The 24,109-nt window shown below is 51.4% G+C and overlaps 1 protein-coding gene across 4 annotated transcripts in view; it reads left to right on the forward strand.

Moving 5' to 3' along the window:
- The window catches only part of PODXL (podocalyxin like), a 44,913-nt gene extending 22,579 nt beyond the window's left edge, over window positions 1-22,334 (forward strand). The window contains exons 2-9 of one of the 4 annotated variants that reach the window (XM_040061822.2): window positions 5,665-6,513; window positions 8,598-8,761; window positions 9,247-9,312; window positions 14,886-15,042; window positions 15,843-15,904; window positions 15,997-16,161; window positions 17,507-17,563; window positions 18,763-22,334. In XM_040061822.2, the coding sequence (XP_039917756.1) occupies window positions 5,665-6,513; window positions 8,598-8,761; window positions 9,247-9,312; window positions 14,886-15,042; window positions 15,843-15,904; window positions 15,997-16,161; window positions 17,507-17,563; window positions 18,763-18,957 (1,715 nt within the window). In that variant the 3' untranslated portion in view covers window positions 18,958-22,334. The remainder of the gene's footprint in view (window positions 1-5,664; window positions 6,514-8,597; window positions 8,762-9,246; window positions 9,313-14,885; window positions 15,043-15,842; window positions 15,905-15,996; window positions 16,162-17,506; window positions 17,564-18,762) is intronic. The other 3 variants (XM_040061823.2, XM_040061824.2, XM_040061825.2) reach the window with 3 other exon arrangements.
- The last annotated feature ends 1,775 nt before the right edge of the window (window positions 22,335-24,109 follow it).

A 24,109-nucleotide genomic window follows, 5' to 3' on the forward strand; every position in this document is an offset into this window, starting at 1 on the left:
AGGATAAATAACACTGCTCTGTGATATTCTGCCAATCTGATCCCTCTCACAGTTTCAAAAGGAGGTGACAGATTTCCTGTCCTCTGCAGTGACTGAGCTCTGCTGCACCTCAGGCATGGCTGCGTTGCAGCGGGTGGATGAAACCCTCCTTGCTCCCAGGAGCTTCTTGAAATGCAAAGAAAAGTCCAGGAGCTTCCTCAGTCGCTTTGGCAAACGCTGTCCCCTAGGAAAACCACCCCCTGAGCCTCAGCCCCTGCTTTGCCTTTGATGAACTCAACCCGCTGCCCCTGTTCAATCAGGAAAGGCTGCAAAAAAAAGGGGAGGAAAATAGGAACTTCCTCAGGGCCTGGCTCACATCCCTTCCCCTTCCCTGGGTTGCTCAGGCTCCTTAGCTTTCTCATCCCGCCTTGGGAGGAGCAGGAGCTGCCTGGCCTAAGGCTGCGAGCCGGGCTCAGCCCGCCGGCGTGGGGTGTGTCACCCACCATTTCCTAAGTTATTCTTTTGAGTTTCCTTTTCTCACTATTAATAGAATTTCAGCCAATATCTGAGCTGTTTTGACAAGGTGGGCGGGGGGGGGGGGGAAGACAGGGGGAGGTGTTACCAAAATAGGAAGCGGGAAGCTGTTGGGCAGGGAATTAATCAGAGGAGCTGCGTGGAGAGGGAATTGACTGCTGGATTTGGGTGGGCTGTGGGAGGATGGACAGGACATGTCCTTTCACTCTGCATTTTGAGCCTCTTTGATTCTCTTTTTGCACCCCAAGCCTTGACCTTTCCAAAAAGCTCCTCCCCTGAGTGCCTTCCCCAGCCTGAAAACTCCATGTACTCACTGCACTGAGGTTGCAGCCAGAGCATCACTCCATGGCATGGTTAAACTGGAAGAGAGACACTTTAGATTAGGTATTTGTTGGAAATTAGATTAGATATTAGTAGGAAATTTCTCCCTGTGAGGGTGGTGAGGCCCTCAGAGAAGCTGTGTCTTCTCCATCCCTGGAAGTGTCCAAGACCAAGGGTTGGAGCATCCTGGGATAGTGGAAGTTGTCCTTACTCACAGCAGAGGGTTGGACTAGAGGGCTTTAAGGTCCCCTTCAACCCAAACCATTCTGTGATTCTGTGAGTCTGTGGTTAGAGGTGGTGCACAGCAGCTCAAAGCCGTGTCTGTAACTGCTATTGCGAGGAGCTGTGCTGGCACAGAGCAGCTCATGTCTCCTTTTACATTTTGGGTGACTTTTCACGTCCCACCAGCCCCCGACCAGACAACTCCCACACCATCCCCATCCACGAGCGCCCACAGAGGCGCTTCCAGCCTCCCACACGGGCCGAACAAGCCCATCTGGGTCATCAGCAGTAAGGGAAAGTAGGCTCCCCTCCTGGCTGTCCCATCCCAGACACACTGTATCCCAGGCCCGGTCATGGGATACACGTATCCGGACATGAAATCATGTTTTTGCAGCGGACTCATTTCCTCCTGTTTGGCCGCGGAGCCCGCGGATGCGTGCGGGGCTCGCGCCCTCTTCACACAGATCTACCCCACACCCAGCGCCGAAGGTTTGGCTTTTCTGAGGGATACATGCAAGAAGACAAGCTCAGATCAACCTTTATACTCACTGCAGACAAGTGTTGTCAAAATACCCCCAGCAGCTGCTAAGTTGCTCTCATCTTCCCTAAAATGTGGAATTGGTGATGGTCCAGAAAAGTGAAATCGGAAAAGTGGCCTTGGTGTGCCAAAAGGCAGCCAGGAAAGTCAGGGGCAGGTGTTTTTGGGTTTTTTTTTCTGCCTTCTGGAAAACAGGGTGAGGGACTCTGGCTGAAATTCAAGTGGACTTTATTTTGGGAAGGGTCTCTTCTGGGTGAGGGGAGTGATAATTTGGAGGATCTCTCCTCCATCCTCCTCCTCCTCCTCCTCTCTCACAGATTCCTTAAATCCTTTTATCTCCAGCACTCACAGCGTGAAGGGATCACTTGTTCCCTGCAAAAGGACTTACTGTATCTTTTGTGAGTGATTTTCATGCTGAAGGGGGCCCAAACATAATCCTGTCCTGTCTGACTGTTCTTACCAGGGGTTTCCTCCTCCTTCAACCAGATCCTTTTCATTTTTTTCTGCTAGGGACAGTTGTCAGGTGATACTGGCCACCAGCCCAGGCAAGCAGGGGCTCGTTACCAGTTATTACCCCTGAGTCCACCACTGAAATTTGGCACAGGTGGCCAGCAAGGGAGGAAGAGATTAAAAAAAAAAAAAAAGAAACAAACAAAACCCAACATTTTCTGGCATTTGAAAGAGATACAGTACGTGTGGAAGGAAAACAGTGACTCCTGGGACTGTGGCGCTTATTCTACAGTTTGGAATTAAGTTTGCAATGGGTTTGCCTAAGCCAGGTCTTCTGTGGGTGGTGATCCTGCAAGACACCGAAAAAATGCAATTTTTCTAAATTAAATGCATTTTTTTTTTTCCTGAGGCTGCAGTGAGAGAGAATCCCCGGACAAACAACATTAAGCTCAAAGCAATAAAACTGCAGGAAAGTATTGAGTCCCATGACTTGCAGCAGCGCCTTGTGCAGCAGCAGTGAGAAAACAGTTTAATTTAATGCAGCAGGATAGCAAAGGTAAATTTTGCTGACAGAAAGGTGCCCAAAAACCTGCAGGGTGGGTATGGAAATGGATGTTGTTGCTCTGTGGGACAGGATCTCCCTCAGCTGTAGCAACAGCTCCTCTCCACTGGTGTGTTGTAGGTCCAGCCCATGATCCCACTTAAATCACTGGTCCTGGCTTAATGAGGAAGAATAAATGGATTTTTTTAACGTCTCTTGACCTTAGTTGAAGAGGAACACTAGGAGTGGATACAGAAACATAGAAAGATAAAACACCAATGAGATTTTTGGACACCAACTTGAGTCTTGCTTCTTCTCCTAGTCATTTTTTTGGGGGAGCTGTGTCACGCTTCATGCCCCAAAAAAGACCCTCCTACCGCTCCAGCCAGGACAAGCCTGGAGGATCTTACCAGATCTCTCCATCAGTAGAACAACCCCTTGCTTTGGGCTTTTGCCCCCAGGGGTTTTTGATTTTTTTTTGCTAAGAATGGTAAAATCCTATCTGTATCTCCCCAGGGTGGGACAGGGAAGTGCTGGGGCAGGGATCCTGGTTCCTTGGATCACAGGGTGGTCCCAGCTGGCCACCAGGACTGGCCTAGAGCCAAAGCATGGACCTGTCCCCTTCTCTTGGACTGAGTTGATTTGAATTGTATTTTTGACCTCTCTTTGGAGCCTTTATCTCTCCCCCTGTGGGGTGAGGCCAGGGCATGAAGAGGAAACGAGAGCAGCAGGGGATTTCCTCCTTCCTTCCTTCCAGCCCTTTCTTTCTTTATGTCTCTTTTGTATCGTTTCTACCTTTAGGGGATTTTTTTTGTACCTCTTTTGTTGTCAGACCCCCTGTCAAACTTTTATACCCTATTTATGGGACAGACCCGTTTTGTGGCTCACTGGATGCCTGGTCTCCCCCCAGCTTGGTGCAACCATCACTGGCAATCCAAGCCACACAAATTGATAACACAACGAGGAGGTGGTAGGTCAAAAACTCCCTCCTATCTTTGGCACCTGGGGTTTATCTGTCAGGACCCTGTGATGGGGTTTTACTTCTTTACTTCTTCTTCTCCTGCAGACAGTGGTCAGCCTATAGGAAATATGACTTATCTCCACAAAAGCCCTTTTCCTGCAGATGTAATGGAAATGTTTTCTCGCAAGTCAAGTGTTTCCTAAAATAATTCATGCTGCTACTTTCAGTTACACTCACATCTTGATTGTGCTTCCAGGAGTGGCTGCTCCTTGTGGGCTGGTGGGGATACCACATTTTGGGAGGAGATCTGAACTTTTACAAAGGCATGGAGTGACATGAGAAGGAGTGATGGCTTTAAAGTGATAGTGAGCAGGGTTAGATGGGATATTGGGAAGAAATTCTTGGCTGGGAGGGTGGTGAGGCCCTGACCCAGAGAAGCTGTGGTTGCACCATCCCTGGAAATGTTCAAGACCAGGTTGGATGGGGCTTGGAACAACCTGGGATAGTGGAAGGTGTCCTTGCCCACAGCGGGAGAGGTTGGAATGAGATGATCTTTGAGGTCCCTTCCAACCCAAATGAGTCTGTGGTACTATGATTCCCCGAAATGGTCAGGCAGTTGTGTGAGCTGATCAGTGTAGGTCCATTCCAACTGAAATATTCTCTATTCTATTCTATTCTATTCTATTCTATTCTATTCTATTCTATTCTATTCTATTCTATTCTATTCCATTCCATTCCATTCCATTCCATTCCATTCCATTCCATTCCATTCCATTCCCTGTTTGGATGCCTATGCAAGGCCCAGCTGTATCTCCTCGGCCTCCTCCAAACCCACTCTGCCTCCAGACAGCTCCCACAGGAACTCAAACTTGTTGAAGCCTCCCCATCCCAAATCCCACTCCCCAGGTCCTTCTCAAGCCACATCCTGGCATGGTGGAGTTCAATTTTCCCACCAGAAACTTGAGCTTCATCAGATCTTTGATACACAAGCAGTGTCAATAGACAGGCTCTGTAGGAGAAGATACTTTGCCTTTGTGCCAGCACAAAGGAGCAAAGCAGATCTCAGGAGAGCAGCATTAGGCTAAAAATCAGTCCTTGGAAGTGTGACTCCTGTTTCGGATGGTTGGAAATGATATAAAAGTTCTTCATGGGGGAAAAAAAATTAGAGCAGTTCTTCTGTGCAGTCCCCAAATGGAAGAACCTTGTCCCCAAATCAGGTTGTAGCCTTGACTCCAGAGGGATCCGTGGATAAAGTGACTCAGCACATATTTCCTGAAAGGTGAAAAATTGGTCAAACTTTTCCAGGGGTGAATTTGAGCAAGAGCCCAGAACTGGTGGTCACCATGTGGGGAAATTCCCTGTGACCATTGATGGAGCTCCTGCAGTGATTACAAACAGGAGAATAGACCCAGGTTTTTATACTGGTTTAGCAGTGAAAATACCATATTTTGGTGTTGCAGCACATTGCAGAGCTCTCTGCTGTGGGAGAGTTCTCTCTCGTTAGGAGAGTTGTCCTTCAGCTGCATCCCCCACTGAGGAACAGTTTCATCATTTGAAAGTTCAAAGTATTCTTCAGAAACCAAACACAGATCTCTTTGCATGTGATAATGTGAGGTAATTTTTTGGGCTTGATGATCTTGAAGGTCTTTTCCAACCTTAATGATTCTGTGTTTCTGTCACCTTACCCCTTCAGGGATGTGGGAGACATAACAGGGATGGACAATTGCAGTCAGTGCATCCCTTGACTGTCCCCTTACAAGGATCTGCTTCATTTTGGGAGCCACTTGCAGGGCTTTGCATGGAAGCTGGTGGCCCTCCCATCTGAGGGAGACCTGCATCCTCAGGTGCAGCAGGTCTTGTCCCCCTGCTCTCGCTCTGAAGTCCTGTGAGTTTGGCTACGTTTGGAGGTTCCTCTTGTCCTCCTCTGCTCTACTTCCTGCTGGACAAGTGATACCAGAGCATGGAATCTGATATAACTTTGGAGAGCAGGAGGCAAGCCCTGAGTGAATGACTTGTGTTTTACCCCAGTGTTTACTTCCACAAATACATGTTCCGAGGAGGAACCAAGGGCAGTTTCCTTAGTTCAGCATTTACCTTGGCATTTTTACTTTTCCCCAGGTGTCAGCTCTCAGGATGATCCGGATTCTGCAGACCCAGGACAAACCCTGACCAACACGACCACAAAAACCACCACGGTGACCACCACTGCAAGCACCACAAAGGTCTCGCCAGAGATCTCATCACCGACCACAACCCAAACCACCGTTGCCACTACGACTAAGACAGAAGCCACTCAGACCCCTGTGGGAGCATCCACCACTGTTCAAACCACCACCACCAACACCACCACCGCCACCACCAGCCCAGCAGCGTCACCGCCCCCCGCTGCCACGTCACCTACCACAGCGACAGTGATCACCGCCACAACACTGGGGGTGGCATCGTCGGCCACCACCACCCTGTCCCACATGTCTGGGCAGGACAGCTCCTCACACAGTGCCACCACCCCCAAAACCACCCCTGCTGCAAGCTCCACTGCTTCCCAGCAGCCCAGTGGAGCTACAGACAGTTCGGGAAGCTCGGGAACCACCGCTGCTGCAAAACACGTTGTCACTAATGCAACCAGTCCTCCAGCAGCTGTTGGCCCATCCTCTCCCACCGCACAGCCTCAGGGAAACCAGCCTTTGGATCATTTGCCTAACACCACTGCAAGCACCACAGTGGAGAGGACTCAGCCTTCCCAAAGCTCCAAGGAGTGTGATGTCTCTCTTCCCCAGTGTGCCATCAAGCAGCCTCCTTCTTCCAGTCCTTCAGTACAGACTCCAACCACTTCCACCAGTCCTGGAAGCACTGGCACTCCTGTTACCACTCCAACTGTATCCTCATCCTTCACCACCACTCCGACGTTGCAACCTGGCAGCAAACACAAGGTCCCAGAGGCAGGCACCATGGCAGCTCCTGGGGCAGGTAACAGAAGACAGGAACCTTGGTTTCCCGTGCTGGGGAGGCTTTTTTGTGTTTTCTCTTCCTCTGGCTACCCTAATCACCTCCTGCCTTTATGGGCTGTCACCACCTTGTCTCATTTCAGGACTTTCCAGCGCAGTTGTCTGTGTGACAAGCGCACGTTCAGGTCCCCTTTGTCCTCGGTGGAGGTCGAGTCAATGCAGTTAATGAAATTCAAGGAACGAATCAACTGGCAAAGTGCAGGCATTGGCTTTTGGACGGACCAAACGGTGCCTGGAGCACCATCAACTGCAGTGACTCGATCTTCAGCGACGGGTTGAGGACTGACGCGGGAGAGCGGGGGAAGCAGTGTGACAGCCCCCAGAATGCTGCCCCTGGAAGATCCCTGGTGCAGCTGACAGCTTAGGGAAGGCTGTCTGGGCATGCACAGAAAATGAGCTTTAGATGACTAAGGAGATTTTGTGGCTAAACTCTGAGTTTAGAGCCCCTGAGGAGTCTGACTTTGGTAGGACATTCGTCAGTGCTGCGGGAGGGCTTGGGCTGCTGACTGCTGTCTAAGCAGCATTAGGAGTGTCCACGTGCTGTTTAGGACCTTGCTGAACACCATTAAGGCGTTTTCTCTGACCTCTGGAGTTTTACAGTTGTGTTAGTTCCTACAGTACAGTTCTGAGGCACAGTTCAGCCTCCCAAGGTGGCATTTTGTCTGCCGGCATTTAGAAGGAAGTCATCACCCTGTGGGACTGTGACAGCTCCATGGAGCATTCCGGACCCAGCTGGGATTGTGGGTTCACATCTGGCTCTGAATGAAAGCTGTGGTCACACTGGAGCCCTTCATTATCTTCCCCTGGAAAATGCTCTTCTTGACTTGATTTCCAGTTACCTGGAATACAGAGGTAGCTCAAAAACCATCTCCATCCACCTCAGCCTCCCAGCTGTTGGCATCGCTGAATTGGCCAAGGTTTTATTGCAAGGCCACCTTCACTGGCTTCCCCCGAGTCATGTTTTCATGTGTGGGCAGGAATGAGGTGAAATGGATATTTTCATGAAGGATGTTTCTCTTTCCTTTCTTTCCCCTCCTGCTCCACAGGGCTGTTCTCCACTGGAGGATGATTTATAAAATTATGTTAATTCAAATTGGGCCTCAAGCATTAAGCCTGAAGAGGTCTAAAAACCCCTTTATATTTAATAAATAGCTGGCAGAATGCATGAGAAACAGATGGCTTTGGAATTAATTCTCTCCTGGAGCCTTCAGAATGTGTTTGGGTGGGAAATATCCCTCATCTTCTCTGTGGAAGAGGCAGGAGTCCTGAGAGCAAACAGGCTGTGAACATCCTGTGGCATTTTAAATCTCTTTGTCACCACTTAAGGATCAATTAGAAAGCCAGTGATGAAGATCCATGTCCTCAAAGGGTTCTGGGGAGGCAGGAGGCTGCTGTGCTCCTTGCACTCCTCTCACTGCACAAAAAATTCTAAGATGCGACAGAACTTAACCAAGTCCTGCAGGTGACCTCAGGTATCAGAGACACCTGATTGGGGCTGGTAGATTTGGGACTTGTGTCCTTCTGGAATACCAGGCGGGACACCCCAGGCTGTCTCCTGCAGAACCAGGCACTACTTCCAAGCTTGGCACCCTGGAATTTTTCCATGGAGTTGCAGCCAGCAGAGGTTATGGCATTACACCCCCTCCCAGCAGAGGTGGTAGCCAGGTCTGTGTCTGTTGAGGGAATCTCTGTGGAAGACACCTCAGATAAAGTGAAAGGAGGGTCACCCCATACTACTAAGTGATTACCCACACACAGCCATCTGATTGCCTTTGGTTCCCTCTCTCCAGAACACTCTGTTGAGTTTCAGCAGCAGAAAATAAAATCAGTAATCAGATCCTTTCCATATCAAAGCTAATTTCAAAAATATATAAAATTAAAGAAGCAATCTAAAGCCTCTCCAGCCTTTAACACAATGAGCTTCAAGGCAGGGCTAGAGATAAAAACTGACTTTGAGGTGATCCCTAACAGAGCAGTGCCAGCTGTGTCCCCTATACTGTGTCAGTGTCTGTCTGCTTGTTTTTTTGGTGCATACTGGGGAGCCAGACCAGAGTACCCACGATGATGGATCTGCAGCAGCCAAACCCACCAGTGCCTCCCAGAGCCCTGCCAGCGCCCAGCCACCGGCTCCAACCTCAGGGGACCAGACAGACCAGACAGAGGGCTGCAGTTCTGGCCACCAGCACCCCAACATTTCTTACCCAAACAAGGTAATGGCACCAAATGGGAAGGTGGGCACCTCTCTGGTGTCAATTCAGCTGCCATCCCATGTGCACGTGGAGTCTGGCTCTTCTTGCTGTTTCTGTGTCAGAGAGAGAGATCTGCCAGCAAAGTAAGTCCAGGTTGTAGAATCACAGAACTCTTTGGGTTGGAAAGGATCATTTGAGGTCATTTACTGCCATCCCTTTCTCCTGGAGCTTTCCAGAGAAGTGATAATGAGGATGGAGGTGAAGGGGAGTGTGTCCAGGAGAGGGGTCTGGAGCACCAGGAGCAACTGAGGGAGCTGGGGGGGCTCAGCCTGGAGAAAAGGAGGCTCAGGGGGGGACCTTCTGGCTCTCTACAATGCCCCAGGATGGTGCAGCCATGAGGGAGTCAGGCTTTTTTCCCAGGAAACAAACAGGCTGTTGAATTGGTGACCAACTGTCCTTCCAACCTTTGTCCACCACTGAGAGCTGCTTTTCTTCTGCCTTTCCAGCTCCTCTGTGAAGACCAGGTGCAACATATCAGGCCCACCATTCAGCTGAAAGAACCCAGAACCTGTGTAAGTACCACCTTTTTGACTTCCATGGAGAATTAGTAGTTGTTGGAGGTTCAGGTTTTAACCTGTGCTGCTTTGAGCGTGTGAGAAAATGTTCGGAAATGAGGGAATTTCATCAAAGTTGCAACCAATGTGAAATGGTGAATGCAAACCCACGTTCAGCAGGGTCACCAGTGGGGGATGTGGCAGGAGGAGAAGAGGCTGGTGTTGTCTTCTCCAAGTAGAAGGACCAGCTGAGCCCACCCAGGTCTTACAGAAAGACAAATGGAACATTTTTAAGGGCAAATCTTTCCCTATGCTAGCAGGAAAGCTTTTTGCCTAAATTGAGGGGCTGGAATTTTGTCCCAAAACCCAAGGAAAAAAAATAAAATGAGGTGTTCCTCCACAGTTATTATGCACTTGTGAGATCTTGTACCTCACACTGGGATGAGGGTGGCATCCAACTGCAGAGCAACAGGGAAGCAGAGGAGCCTGGAGTTTGGGACTCACTGTGCTCCTCAATCCTCTCACAGAATCCTAAAGTGAGAGGAAAAAAAACCAAAACCCAAAACATTTCACTTGTTTCAGTCCCTCTACAAGACCAGGGAGCAGTAAAATGTGGTGAGAATGCTGGGGGCAGGCAAGCCCAAACCAGGACCACACACCAACACATTTCTGGTGGGTGGGCACTGTCTGTTGGTGTTCCTGAGGCATATCCACCTTCACAATGGTTCTGGTGGAAACTGTGAGCTTCCCGCAAGAGGGAAGATGCACTGTACTGATATGTTCCAAATTGGAAGAAGTTTTTTGTTAGTGATAAAGAGGAAGAGACACCCATAAATGGCTGGTAAGATTTTGACAGAGTGACTGCGGGGAGGGCTCAGGGGTGGGTTTTGGCATAATGCTCTGGTTTATGGCAGTGTGAGCACTGGAAAATTGGCACTTCAGGGACCTTCTCACAGCCTGTGCCATGGACAGGGATGCCTTCCACTAGACCAGATTGCTCCAAGCTCTGTCCAGCCTGGCCTTGGGCGCTTCCAGGAATGGGGCAGCCGCAGCTTCTCTGGACAACCTGCTCCAGTTTCTCACCATCGTTACAGTAAAGAATTTCTTCCTAATATCTAATCTAAATCTCCCCTCTTTTGATTTAAAACTGTTTCCCTTTGTCCTGTCCCTCCCTGTCCTAAGTGAATCACAGAATCAGCCAAGTTGGAGGGGACTCTCCAGGTGAAGCACACTGCGTTCACAGAACCCCTTCAGACACATTGTGAATGCAACTACTGACCACAGCAGCTCTTGAAATTCCCTGTGCCTGTGTGCTGGCCCTGCCTGGAAGCACTGGAAAGGGCCTGGACCTCCCAGCATCATCCACTGGAGGAGGGAAAGCCCCTTCCTTTCTGCTGTCACCTTCCTACTCTGGCCGCTGCTGGGTGTAAGTGCTCCTTGCCACACTCCTGCAGTGATGTCCTTAGTGATGCTGCTCTGAATGTTGAGGATGATTCCAAGGAGGGGCTTTATTTCCATGAAGCCCTGGTAGGATGGTCTGTCCTGAGACCATCCCTTTCCCCGTGTAACCTCTGGAAACAGCTGCAGGTTCATGCTGGAAAAGCTTCTCACCAGATTTTGTACTGAGTACATAAAAATACTCAATCAGAGTAACTCAATCAAAATTGACAAAATCCAATTTTGGAGCCTAAAAGGACTTAGGACCGTGCTGGTGGTTAAAGCTTCCCCCCTCCTTCGGGGCACAGTGATGTTCCAGAGCTGCTGTCCTTCCATGGAGTTGTACTGGGAGGCTTTCGGGAGCAGGGATGATGAGGCTGGGAAGCACCAGCGAGCTGAGGGATGGGCAGGCACCACATCTCGGCATCATGGCCTGCTCCGGGGCCACGGAGCGTTGGAGCTGGCCAGCCAGGGAGTCTCCCACCCTGCTTCCCTTCGATTCCTCTGGGTGCAGTAACCAGGCAGAGCATTGTTAGCACAAAATGCCAATTACGCCCCAAGGCAGCCGCAGAAAGGCTGCAGGGCTGCGAGGGTGCATCCTCCCATCCCATCGCCCTCCTCAGCTGCCAAAGCGCCTCCCCCCGCGGCTTGCCCTTGGCTTTCCACTCGTTGTATTCCTGAAAACTGCAGCCCATTCTGTGCCTCCCAGGCCGAGCAGATAACGCAGAAATGGCTCTATCTGGTTTCCCTGCTTTGTAGGCCTGGTAAACACGTCTGTAGCCAAATCCTGACAGCAAAGTGAAAAAATCCTTTGCGTTTCACAACCCGTGGGAAAACAGGAAAGTGTGTGCTGTAAGAAGTGTTCCAGAAACAGCTCCGATCCTGCTCCGGGAATGAGCCAGAGTCGGGGTGGCATTGAACTGAAAATTCAGATCCAGCAAGAAGCCAGGGCAGTGTGGGGGGACCCGTGGTGGGGGGACATGTCTGGGTCACGCAGGGCAGGGGACAGAACGCCGCAGAACCACCCACCCCATTCACAGCCGGGCTGGCAGGGCAGCACCAGTGATTGGGGGGCCCCAGCAAAGAGTTGGGACTGAACCCAGGAACTGCAGACCTGTCACCCCACCACACCTCAGATTCTGCAGAAAACAAGGAACTCAGACTATAAATCCTTTTAAAAAGGCCCCATATACAACTGCTACCACTTTGTGGACTGCAGGTGTTCCACAGGCTGGTTGGTTCCCTGCGTCCTTCCTCTTCAGGTGATGTTTTGAACCAATGCTGAACAGTTTGGTCCATGTTACCCCACCTTCTCCTTCTCATTCCTCTGCTTACAGCAGGATCTTAATGACTTTTTTAACAAGGTTTATTAGCTCAATACCTCACATTTTATAGGATGACTTCTTCCAAGGTCTGGCTCACAAATGTATTTTCAGTTGGATTTCTCCTGCCTTGGAAGGGATGGTTGGATGGATGGATGGATGGATGGATGGATGGATGGATGGATGGATGGATGGATGGATGGATGGAGGAATGGATGGATGGGTGGATGGATGGATGGATGGATGGATGGATGGATGGATGGATGGATGGATGGATGGACGGATGGATGGATGGATGGATGGATGGATGGACGGACGGACGGACGGACGGATGGATGGATGGATGGATGGACGGACGGACGGACGGACGGATGGATGGATGGATGGATGGATGGAGGAATGGATGGATGGATGGATGGATGGACGGATGGATGGATGGATACTCTGCTCCTCATCCCAACCCCAAAAGGAGTTAGGTGAAGCAAGAAGTGATTACGACAAAGTTGGTTGGTGTGCCCTGAGCTGTGGTCCAGCCCCACAACCCCGTGTCCATCTCCCAGGGGTTCCTGCCCCCCACCTGGACACAGATGTGCCCAAGGAGCTGAGCCAGTGGATGCTGAACCTGCTGCAATGGGGGATGTAAAACCCACAGCAGGACCACTCGCACCCACCGCTCTGGGGACACAGGACAGTCCCTGGAGCAGGCAGAGGGACTCCCTCGCCGAGCAGGGTCGTGGTGCCCCCTCACCCCGTGCAGCTGGCGGCGGTGTTTTGTTGACTCAAGTGCTGTTACCTCATTCGGGGATGTTGGTTTTAGGTCCCCGCCAGTGTGGGAACCGGATCCGAGCTGCTCGGCAGCGCCTGTCAACTCTGGCCAAGGAATGCGAGCGGCTCCGGCGGCGCAGGGGGAGCTGCCAGGGCATCCATCCCTGCCGGCCTCACCCTGCCCCTCTCCAGCCCTGGAAAGGGCCAGTCCCTCCAGTTCACCCTCCGAAGGGCTTTAGGCACTGCTCGCCAGCTGCCACTGAAGTGGTCTCAGCGACGTTTCAGCCTCGCATCTCATTTCCCTCCCCACCAAAAAAAAAAAAAAGAGTCTTTTTTTCCTCCCCATGGGGTGGTGGGGGAAGAAGCAGGTTACGGAGGGCTGGGGGAAAGCGGAGCTGCGGCAAAACCAGGGGAAGGAGGATGCAGGGAGGCAGCAGAGGCTTTCCCTTCCTCTGCCGAGCAGAAAGTGCTGCGCAGACAGGGACTGGTAAAATCGCAGGACATTCCAAGCGTAGGAGCACAACCCAGCGTCCAGACGTGATAAAACCACCGAGCTACAGCCCCCTCCTCCCTGTCCTGCTGAGAACCAGCTTTCCAGGGAATGCTGCCCTCGGGCTGGGGCAGATTTCCCACCCGGCTCTTTTCCCGGGGACGGTACAACCCCACAGAGGGGCCCCGGGGAATTTCTCTCGGTGCAAAGCGGAAGGACAGGAGAGGGACAGCGGCTGTTCCCAGGGACAGCCAGGGCCTCACGATGCTGAGCTCACTCTCGCACTGTATCCGGGGCCAGCCTTCCGCCCCGGCAAGTGCATCCTGTCTCCACTGCTGCTTCCCAAATATTTAGATAAGATGGGGTGAGATTAGGTGCGTGCAGCAAGCGGGGTGCTGCCAGCCGCCGGTGAGGTTGGGATGGGAGGGGAAGGTTTGGGGTGATGGAGCAGGCAGGAGCAGAGCCTTTCCCAGCCAGGCACCTCATTTCAGCAGGGATTAAGGAATTTTACACACAGGATCACCGGCACACAGACTTGTGCACACAGGAGCTGTATATACAGCGCCTCTCATACAGGACCTGTGAGGGCCAGGTCTGTGCACAGAATCATGGAATGATTTAGGTTGGAAAAGCCCACAAAGATCAAGTTCAACTATTAACCCAGCACTGCCAAATCCACCACTAACCCATGTCCCCAAGTGCCACATCCACAGGTCAGGATCTGTGCAGGCAGGAGGGTGATCCCCTCTACCTTAGCGAGCTCCCAGATGCTACAAAGCTTTGTGGAAAAAAACTCAGGAACACCACAGAGGGACCGTGGGCTCCATCCACCCCTCTCCCATCTCTTCATGCATGCTTTGGTTTGCCCAGAGAAGCTGTGGCTTTCCCAACCCTGGAAGGGTTGAAGGCCAGGTTGGATGGGGCTTAGAGCAATCTGGCCTATGGAAGTTGTCCCTGTCCGTGGCAGGGAGTGGAACTGGGTGATATTTTGTGTCCCTTCTAACCCAAACGACTTGGTGATTCCATCCAAAAGCAAGACACACTCTGCTGCTGTTCCCTGCAGAGCTGTGGGGATGTTTTAGGCAGGACAGGGACCTGTGTTGGTGGGGACAGAGGTTGGAGGTGCCTGCGGGGGAACTGTGGGGCTGCACAGCCCTGCGCTGCTCCCGCTGCGGCCCCCCGGCCTCCCCGCCCCGCTTCCCTCAGGGACCTGCTATTCCTGGAACACCGAAAGCTGCGGCTCACAGATAAGGCTGGTGCAGGGCCCCGGCGAGGAACGGCAGCCAAGAGCTCGGCTTCTTGTAAAGAAACTACTTTTAAACTTTTCCTGTTCCTTGGGAGGGCCGGCGGCAGCCGGGCAGTGCACAGGGATGAGGGAAGATCACAGAATCCATTCGGTTGGAAAAGACCTCTGAGATCACCGAGTCCAACCCGTGACCCAGCACCACCTTGTCAAGCAGACCAGGGCACGGAGCGGCACGTCCAGTCCTAAAGGAGCCATTCTATAAGGATGGGGCGGGACGTTCCTGGGCAGTGTCTGGGTGGGGGAGCGGCGCTGACCCTCGCTGTCCCCGCAGGCTGAGTGGAGGGCTGCCAGCGACAACAACTCCTTCTTTGAGACCTTCTGCTCCACGGCCCAGCACGTGTTTGACGCCAGCAGGGAGCGGTGCACGGTGACGCTGATGGCCTGCCAGCCCCGCTCCCGCCACTGGGCCGTGTGGGTGGTCCTGCACCGTGAGTATGATCCCACCCTCCTGGGACGGGGTGGCACCGGGGACCCCTGAGCTGGAGGCTTGGCAGAGTCCTCAGGTCTACTAGAGTTTGGCCAAAGGGCTCTGTTCCTGCAGCTGGCCCATCCCAGTGGTTTGGGAGAGGTACAGTGATGCCAGAAATGAGCTTTGAGCCCCAAGGAATGCACCAGACCCCTCTGCCGTGTTGAGTCCAGGCACTGACCAGTCTCCAGGAGGAAGAATTCCTCCCAGGTGGTTAAAACTGGGCACCCAGTTCAAATCCTTCTCCAAAGACCAGAGAGAGGAGCTTCTTGCCCATGTCAGAGCCCTGTTGGGATACACAGCTCAGCCTGGGGGTGCCAAGAGGTTGTTTTAGGATCAGGGTGCCTGGGAGATGGAGACACCCTGCTGCCCCAGCATGAGAGCGAGGAAGGCCTGAGCTCCATCCCCATCACCAGAGCAGGGGTTGAGTGGGTGATCCAGGCCCCATATCCACCCTTAGGGAAGGCACCCAGGGACTGGGGACTAATCCTTGGGGAGCCAGGTACAGCCCCCATTGGGCTCACTCGTAAACCACCCACTGGAGGTGGATGGGGGGGGCCTGGGGCCTCTGGGGCTGTCTCCCTTCCAGAAGAGATCCTGGCTCCTTGTCTGGCTGTGAAGCACCTACAAAGGTTGGCTTCAGCCCCAGACATCTTCATCCCCCTCCTGCAGAAAGGAGGTCACCTCTCTGACTGGGGAATGGTGGCACAGCCTGTCCCCTCTCCACACCGTGGGCTCACTGAAGCCTTTCCCTTCCCCCAGATCCCTTGGACTCCGAAGAAGTCCTGAAGGAGCTGAAGGAGAAGCAGGACAAGTTAGAGGAGGTAAGAGGGTCCCTGATCGTGGCACAGCTGCCCCCACAGATGTCCCCTCATGGTGGGTGACACAGGAGCCTGACCTGTCCGTTCTGCGGCAGCTCGGCATCGTCAACATCACCTCAGACAAAATGGTGGAGGACATGACCATCAACGACGAGTTCAGCACGCCCCTGATCATCACCATCATCACCCTGGCCGGGTCCCTGCTGCTCGTCGCGGCCATCTACGGCTGCCACCAGCGCTTCTCCCAAAAGAAGGACCAGGTAAGGTGGCTGGAGGGTGGGACAGGTATCCCAAGACCTTTCCATCCCAGAGGCATCTTCAGGAGGTGAGGATCATCAGTGCTGTTGTCTCTGCCAGTGGAGACATCTTGGCTTGGCCAGTGGGCACAACCCCGGGTCATAATTTTGACAAGAAAGGATCTCTCGATCCCAAACCCCATTCCAAAACCAAGCTGTACCCCTCAAAAAATTTCTTGAAATCGTTTTACAAGTAGTGGAGCTTGGGTTGGGTGCCAGTGAGCCCCAGGCTGTGTGCAGGGCATCAGCAGGAGAGACATCGACACCGCAGGGCTCAGCCTTTGCAAGAGCTGGGCCAAGGCCAAATTTCAGAGCAGCAGCAGCGGCAGCAGGATTTAAGGAAGAACCAACACAGAAAGAGAAAATAACGTGCTTTTTTATCTCAGGAAGAAATCTTAGGTGATTTTAGTGTAGCATCCACCTGCAAGGACTGGCCATTCCCATGTCCTGCAGCACTGAGGTTTGCACTGGTCCCAGCTGCTGTTCCTGAGGATTTAGCTCAAGGACAGCCAGAAACAGAAAAGGAAAATAATTATGAAATCAGATTATGCAATCAGGGTAAGCCACCCTCCTGATGGAGAAGCAAACCTACTTCACTCCTACTTCATTTTGCCCTGAACCAGCTCATCCTTTCCCAGTGATCCCAACCTCTGCCCCATGGGAAAACACGGCATAAAGTTTTAAATATTTACAGTGCAAGGTAGGTGAACATAGGAGGGAGGGAAGAGCAAACCAATGCCCCTGTCAGACTTGTTTGTACTTACCAGGCGTGATTTTTTGGGAAGAAATAGGGGAAGAGGCAAGACCTCAATAAATATTTGACCTGCACTGTGGTCTCCTTGGAGCTTCCAGGGTTTCATCATCCCTTGTGTGAAACCTCCCTGGCTGGGGTGAAAAACATCCCACCAGGGACAGATAACAGCATTACAGGCCCCGTGTTGTTCAGAAAACAGGCAGAAAGAGGGAACTGGTATTTTTAGTGATGGGAACATGTGTCCCTAAAATAACCTGGTGCAGAGGAATAGATACCAGTCCAGCTTGGGAGTTCCAGAGGTAAATTCCCACCAGGCACGGGGTAAAATAGTAAAACCAAAGCAAGGGATGCTACTTCCAAAAACCAGACACATTCCTCCTTCCTGGTTTTGTTTTTGGGTGGTTTCTTTTGTTCTCCTTCTGTTTCATTTCCAAAAATGACTTGAAAGTTGTTTTGTTTTGTTTTTTTTCTATTTTTTCTTTTCCCATCCAACCCTCCTCACCACCCCCCACCCCCCCACCTCCCTCCCTGTTGTTTTACCTTGGAAATACCCAGAACATCCACCCTGATGTCCCCGGGTTTGATGATGGACATGTGGCCCTGATCTTTAATGTGAGTTCCAACACAGGGATCGGAGGGGCGGGCGCCGCGTCCGTAACACCCCCAGCTCTCACCGCCGGCGCTTGGTAGGGCCCAGGAGCTTTTAACAGGACTAAAGCCCAGCTTTACAGCCCCTTTCCCCTCGCTGCATGGCTGGAGGGTGCCTCGCCGTGATGGGAGACCGGCGATCCCACAGGGAAGCAGCCCTTGGGAGAGCCCAGGTGTATCCTCTGCTTTCGAGCGTCCCACAGTCCCCACCCTGCCACGAGTGACACAGGGGACACCCAGCAGCGCCTCTGCAGCCCCTCTGCCAGTGCCAAGCCCTGCGGTTTTGCTTCTCCATCCCTCTCCTTCTCCATGGATTCCCTCCCACGCCTGTCTCCTGACATTTACTAGGAGCGCTGTAATAGAGCAAGCTGTGAATCCAGGCAGATTTTAACAGGGCTCCCCAAAAAGGGCTGAGCAAGGACTGCAGCTCCCCACTGAATCCTTTCCAGGGAAGGATGGGGATGAAGGACCCAGCGAGAGCCCTGTGCTTCTCCAAAAGGGATGCCCAAGGGCTGCAGTTCCCCACTGAATCCCTCTAGGGAAGGATGGGGATGCAGGAGCCCGAGCGGATGCAAAATTAGGATGGGCTGGGGTTCTGCAAAGGGATGAAGGACTGAGTCAGAGCCTGAAGCATATCACATCAAAGGATCCGGGTGACAAAGTGCCTGATTCCATCTTTCCCTGCCTGGTTTCCATTGAGAGTTCCAGAATGAGGAAGGATAATGCTCAAGATCTGGCAGGTGGGAGCTACCCCTGAGTAAAGGAGAATAATAAAGCAACTGAAAAGGGACAGGGGTGGAGAGAAAGGGGAGGGGAAGAGCAGATTTGAGGTAGGGAGGCAGGAGTTGGGATGCAGTGATGCTCTACCTCTTCCCAAGGTCCTGGGTGGACCAAACTGAAGCTGGCAGCTGCTCCTGGAGGTTTTCCAGTCTCTGGCTGCTCTCTCCTCCTTCCCACCATCAGCAGAGTACTCCTCTTGCCAGCTCCATGCTATCCCCTCGCTGCCCCCCGCCTCAACCTCACCACCAAAGTCTCTGTATGTAGTTATATAAATCCACATGGGGCAGCTGTCACAGCTGGCTGGGAGGTGACAGCCCTGAGGTGACACTCACAGCGTGGCCAAGGTGTTGTTCAGTGGGGTTTATGGTTTTCTTTCCTCATAGCAGCGCCTGACCGAGGAGATGCAGACCATGGAGAACGGCTACCATGACAACCCCACGCTGGAGGTGATGGAGACCTCCTCCGAAATGCAGGAGAAGAAGGTGAACCTCAACGGTGAGCTGGGGGACAGCTGGATCGTTCCTCTGGACACACTCATGAAGGAAGACCTGGAGGAAGAGGAGGACACGCATTTATAGGATGCAGAACTTGCTCAAGAGAGAAACAACCCCCCGCCCCCTGAAAAACCCATAAACCCTACACAGACACACACAGAGAGGTCCAAAAATAAGGCAAAATCCCCCCTGAAAAACAGAAAATCCCTTAATGAACTAATCATGGCCCCTTGTGCCCCCACAGAGGGTGCAGGACGGAAGAGGAAAGGACATGAGAAGACACCTCTGGGGCACATCAACACAAGCCACTTTGGTGGCCACATCTGGCCAAGCATCCTCCCATCTCCCAGCCACCTCCCAAGCCAGACCTGACCAGCCAAGGGCAAACAGGGTGGTTTTGCTCCTGAAGGGCTGCTGGTGTCTCCCCCAAGCATGTCCCCTCCCATCCCACATGCGACCACGCCAGCTGCAGCCTCCAGCTACCGAGCAGCTCGAAAATCAAGAGAAATGAAGCAAATAGGACGGGAGATGGAGCACGTCTGACAGCAAAGCAGCACCTGGCAATTACAGCTCGACTAATCCTCTGGCCCACGCTCTTTAGTCATCACCCTGCCCTCCCTGACACCCAGGTAGTGAAGGAAAAAAGCTGGAACAGCCTGTTCCTTTTTTAGTCTGGTTTCCATCCTCTCCTCAAATGCACAAGAGCCCCTGGTTGTGCCCCAGGTAAATGGATGCATCCGGATCCAATGGGATGGCAGGGATGCAGCAGTGCCAAGTGATGCTCAGCCCTACTGCCAAGGGCTGTGGAACAGATCCTGCACCCTCTCGGAGACCGAGAGAGGTGCAGCAGCTTCTTGTTTTGAAAGGATGAGATGGAGGGAGAGGAAAAAGGAGGGATTCCTTGAGTTCATCCCTCTTAGGAAGGGTGTGGAGAGCAAGAGTCTCTAGCCCAGGTGTGAGGCTGGGGGATTTGTGGTGCAGGAGCCCAGTTCTGGTGCTGCATTTCCCTCTAGAAGGATAACTTGCCTTCCAGGAATCACACAGCAGTATCTCACAGCCCTCATCCATCCTCCACAAAACTGTGGGACACATGCACCACGATGGTTTGTGATTTTTGAGGACACATCTTCCTGCGTGAGCAGCAGAAGAGGTAAAAGAGAAGCAGAACGTGAGCCAGGGAGCTTGGTGGCAATTCAGGTGGCCCTTGGTGTTTCATCCCCATGAGGTTTAAAAGCTCAGCCCATGCTCTCAAGCTCTTCTTCACAAGCCACTAAAGTAACAGAGACCTGCAAAGCAACTTCCAGCTCAGCAGCGAAGCTGGGACTGAGCTTTGTCCTGCAACCCTTGGTCTGTCACCCAGGTCTCCCTTTGCTGAAGCTTTAAAGGGAAGAAAACCATGGCTGGACTGAGGCCATTCCTGGATTTTGACTCCCCACCACAGCTCCTAAGCGGCTGTAAGAGGCTGGGGAGAGTTTCATGCCTTTGCTCTGCTGAAGCAGCTCACTCCTGGCAGAGGCAGGGATCATCGCACGTGAGCACCTGAAGGTCACTTGGCTGAGGCGCTCTCCCAACATGAAGACGGTGCTTGTCCCAAACCCTCTGCAAGCCAGAGGAGCTGCAGATAAGAGCGATGCCCAGACACAGCCCTGCTCCTCTGCTTGCCATAAACCAAGGCATGATGAGGACATTTCCCTTTGGGCTCTGCCACCAAGGTGACCCCATTGGGATCCGCTCCCATGGCCGCCCTGAATGAGGGGAAAAGCAGAGCCGAGCAATGGGAAACTTGGTGAAACCCTGGTGGAGTTGGGAGTACCCAGGAAGGAGGGGATTTGGGGTGTTTTGCTCAGTCCCATGACAGGAGCTGACAGAAAATATAAGTGGCTCTTCCCCCTTCTGTCCTGCACTGAAGGGCAGAGTCTGAAGCGTTCAAACCTTTATATTTTTGTATGTAAATATTCCTGCTATTCATTAGCAATGTATTCCGCACACTTCACTTACCTGTGCACTGCACTATGGGGAAGTAATTTTGGAGGGGAGGAGAAATAACAAACAAAATAAATTAAAAAAAACATAAAAATCTTAAAAATAGAAAAAAAAAAAAAGAGAAGAAAAAAAAAAAAAAAGCTAAAGGCCAGCCTGGTAGGGGATTAAAAATTGAAATGAAGCAGAAAAACACTTCGTGCCCAGCTAACTTTGTGCTACGGCTTTGTCCCTGTTCTGGCATCATCAAGTTCAGCTCTTTAACGTGGCCACGAGTCTCAGAGAACGGGCCTCGGCATCCACAACTGCTCTTGTGAGCGATGTGGCCTCCCAGCTGCCCTGAGAGACAAACAGCAGCTCCATGAGCTCACATTTCTGTCCTTCCCAGAAAACAAACGCAGTGAAAACACAGGGCAGCAGCGATGCTGTGGCCACAGGGGCTGGAGTTGCCACGAGGACACCCCTGGCAGGGCACCTCCAGGCGGTCAGGCTTTGGCACGTGCCTAAAGATTCCCCCTTCCCAGCAAAGAGATGCCAAAGTGCTTTAATGAGTCAGGTCCAAAGACTGTCCAAGAGAACCCTACAGAGGCCTGAGATCAAGTAACCTTAAATCTTTCCGAGCAGTGAGGATATTAACGGCTCAGCAAGTGCTTATAGTGATTTATATTTGAATAGGAATTGTACATTTATTTATTTTTCCAGACACCGTATTTTTAAACCACTAATATTTTATAGTAGATTTTCCTTCCCCTATTTAAAAGAGCTATTTCCACAGGAAAAGAAAACAGTACCTTTTTTTTTTTTTTTTTTAAATGTTGAGAACATTCTTTTTTTTTTGAAAAAAATATAAAAATCAGGTAGGAAATGCAGCAATGAGCATCTTTGGCCTTAACCCTTCCTCTCATAGACTGTAGCCATAATTGTTAGACCAAAAATAATAAATAAAAAAAAAAAAAATACCAAGGCATTTCCTTTCTCCCTGCCCCTCCTCCCTTCCCCGCACTCCTCTCGCCCAAAACAGCTTTAACATCCCACACATTGTACAAAGAGATTCCTGCTCTTACCTTTCGGTGAGAGCTTTACAAGCAGCTCAGATGTCCTTGCAAGAGACTTTCCTATTTTCAGATTCACGAGGAAACGTGTAAATAACTTTAGGAGCATTTTATCTCCCGCTCACAGTGCTGTGACCCAGCTGATGAGGTTGATACTGTGACTGCTGCCTACAGAAGACACACAAGTCATAATCCATGAGGGACTGGAGAAGGAAAACCTAATTCCCCAGGTGGTCACCTGTTGAACCTTGCACATATAGTAGAGCTCTTACATACTGTGTGTAGCAGCATCTCTCATGGGGACAGGAGTCTGATTTACACTGGAATTTACTGAGGAACTGGATTGTAAGAGATTATTCTTGCATTTTCCTACAAATATATTTTGAGAGCATCATGTATTTCTGTCAATAAACATTCTTATGTAAAAAACTCGTGTCTTTGGCTGAGTGGGGAGGGGGTGGGCAGGGCAGAGGATAAGTTCCAGGGCCACAACTTCCTGCTCTGGAGATGCTCCATGGGAAAACTGCACCAGCTGGAACAAAACCAAGCCAGACCTTCATGGTAGCCTGCCATGGAAGAGACTGCATTTTTCCTATCCAGAAGGAAGTATTACAGTGCTGGAAAACCTATTAAATTTAAAAACCAGAGGAACTCAGAGGGGTGGGAGGCCGGGGTGATGTGATGGCACCCCCACCACAGCCTGAGCACTTGTTGGAGCTCTTGATGCCTTCAGGCTGTCAGTGGGAAAGGCAACTCACCCTTATTTCTGCATTTCACCCCTGTTTATTTCTGCACTTCACCCTAACAACCTCTGGTCTGCAGCCCCTCCTCGCTGTGGAGGAGGGAATCAAACATCACACCCATAAAGCAGGAGAGGCATCACCCAAGGGCAGCACAGGGGCAGCAGCAGCAGCGTGGGCACTTCAGTGGCCCCACTGGCCTTCAAGAGCCCAAAATAAAACATTTTGTTCCAGGTTAAGTTTCTGCTTACATAAAGAAAAAAAAAAAACAACAAAACAAAAAAGGGTATTTGGTTGAAGTCAGATATTAAAAATCAGCAGTTTGCCGCAGAGTATGTTCTAACTCCGTGCTCCTCCTCCCCAGAAAAAGTTCCTGTGAATGTTGGGAATATGCTGGATTAATGGGATACTGACTGAGCTCATCAGTGACGTCAGGCAACAGGGTCAGATAATGCACCACTAGTTTCACAATTTTTCCACCACTAAAAGACATTCACAGGCATTTCTCAACTCTCCGAAGCGACGTGAGAACAAACAGACCTTAAATCAACACCCTTGCTAGCATATACATTTTTATTAAGAAAAAAATGAACAAAATACATTCTCTCCTTATGTACATTACATACAACATAACTACATTTGTAGATATTCCTCGTGTCACTCATTCATTTATGTACAGCATGGGGCTCACACAGCAACCCAGAAATCATCAAAGATGATTTATGCCAAGGAAGAAAATTAACACTCCAGGCTGAACAAAGATCATCCACAAAGAAAAGGGTGGGAAGGGGAATCACCAGAGTCTAGGGAAGATGCCTGTAACCACCATGGGCTCAGCACAGGAGCAGTCAATATTTGGCCTGCCTGTTAAAACACATGAGCAGTTCACAGCTTTCATCACTCCACGGATGCTTCCTTCCAGCCCAGGGCTGTCCACACCTCTCAGCTCAGCTCTCCTGTGCTCAGGTGTCCCAGACAACAACTGCAGCACAGACACCAAAGGGATTCCAGTCGGACACCAGAGCCTGCAGGATTGCTGGGGAGGTGCAAACGCTTCAAGCTGGGCGCCAAAACAGAACAGAGAGGCCAAACCATGGACAGGGGGGTGGACACTCACACTTCCAGCACTAGGGAGGGAGAACCAGCTTTTGGGGACCACACTGAGGTGCAGAGGACGAGATAATGAACACTGAAGTGTAACACACAAGTGTCCAGACAAACAGACCATCACACACTACAGTGATACCATCAGAGTAGAGGCAACAGCTCAACGAACAGCTCAAAACCCCACCCCAGAGAGGTGATGGTGCCCAGGCAGCTCACTGGTGCCCGACCCCAAGCTACCCAGGTCCTGCCTATGCCACCAACTTCAGGCTGTCAGAGGGAAAGGCAACTCACCCTCATTTCTGCATTTCACTCTTATTACTGCATTTCACCCTCGTTTATGTCTGCATTTCATCCTAA

The sequence above is a fragment of the Hirundo rustica genome, chromosome 4, assembly GCF_015227805.2.
Source record: "Hirundo rustica isolate bHirRus1 chromosome 4, bHirRus1.pri.v3, whole genome shotgun sequence".
NCBI classification, from domain to species: domain Eukaryota; kingdom Metazoa; phylum Chordata; class Aves; order Passeriformes; family Hirundinidae; genus Hirundo; species Hirundo rustica.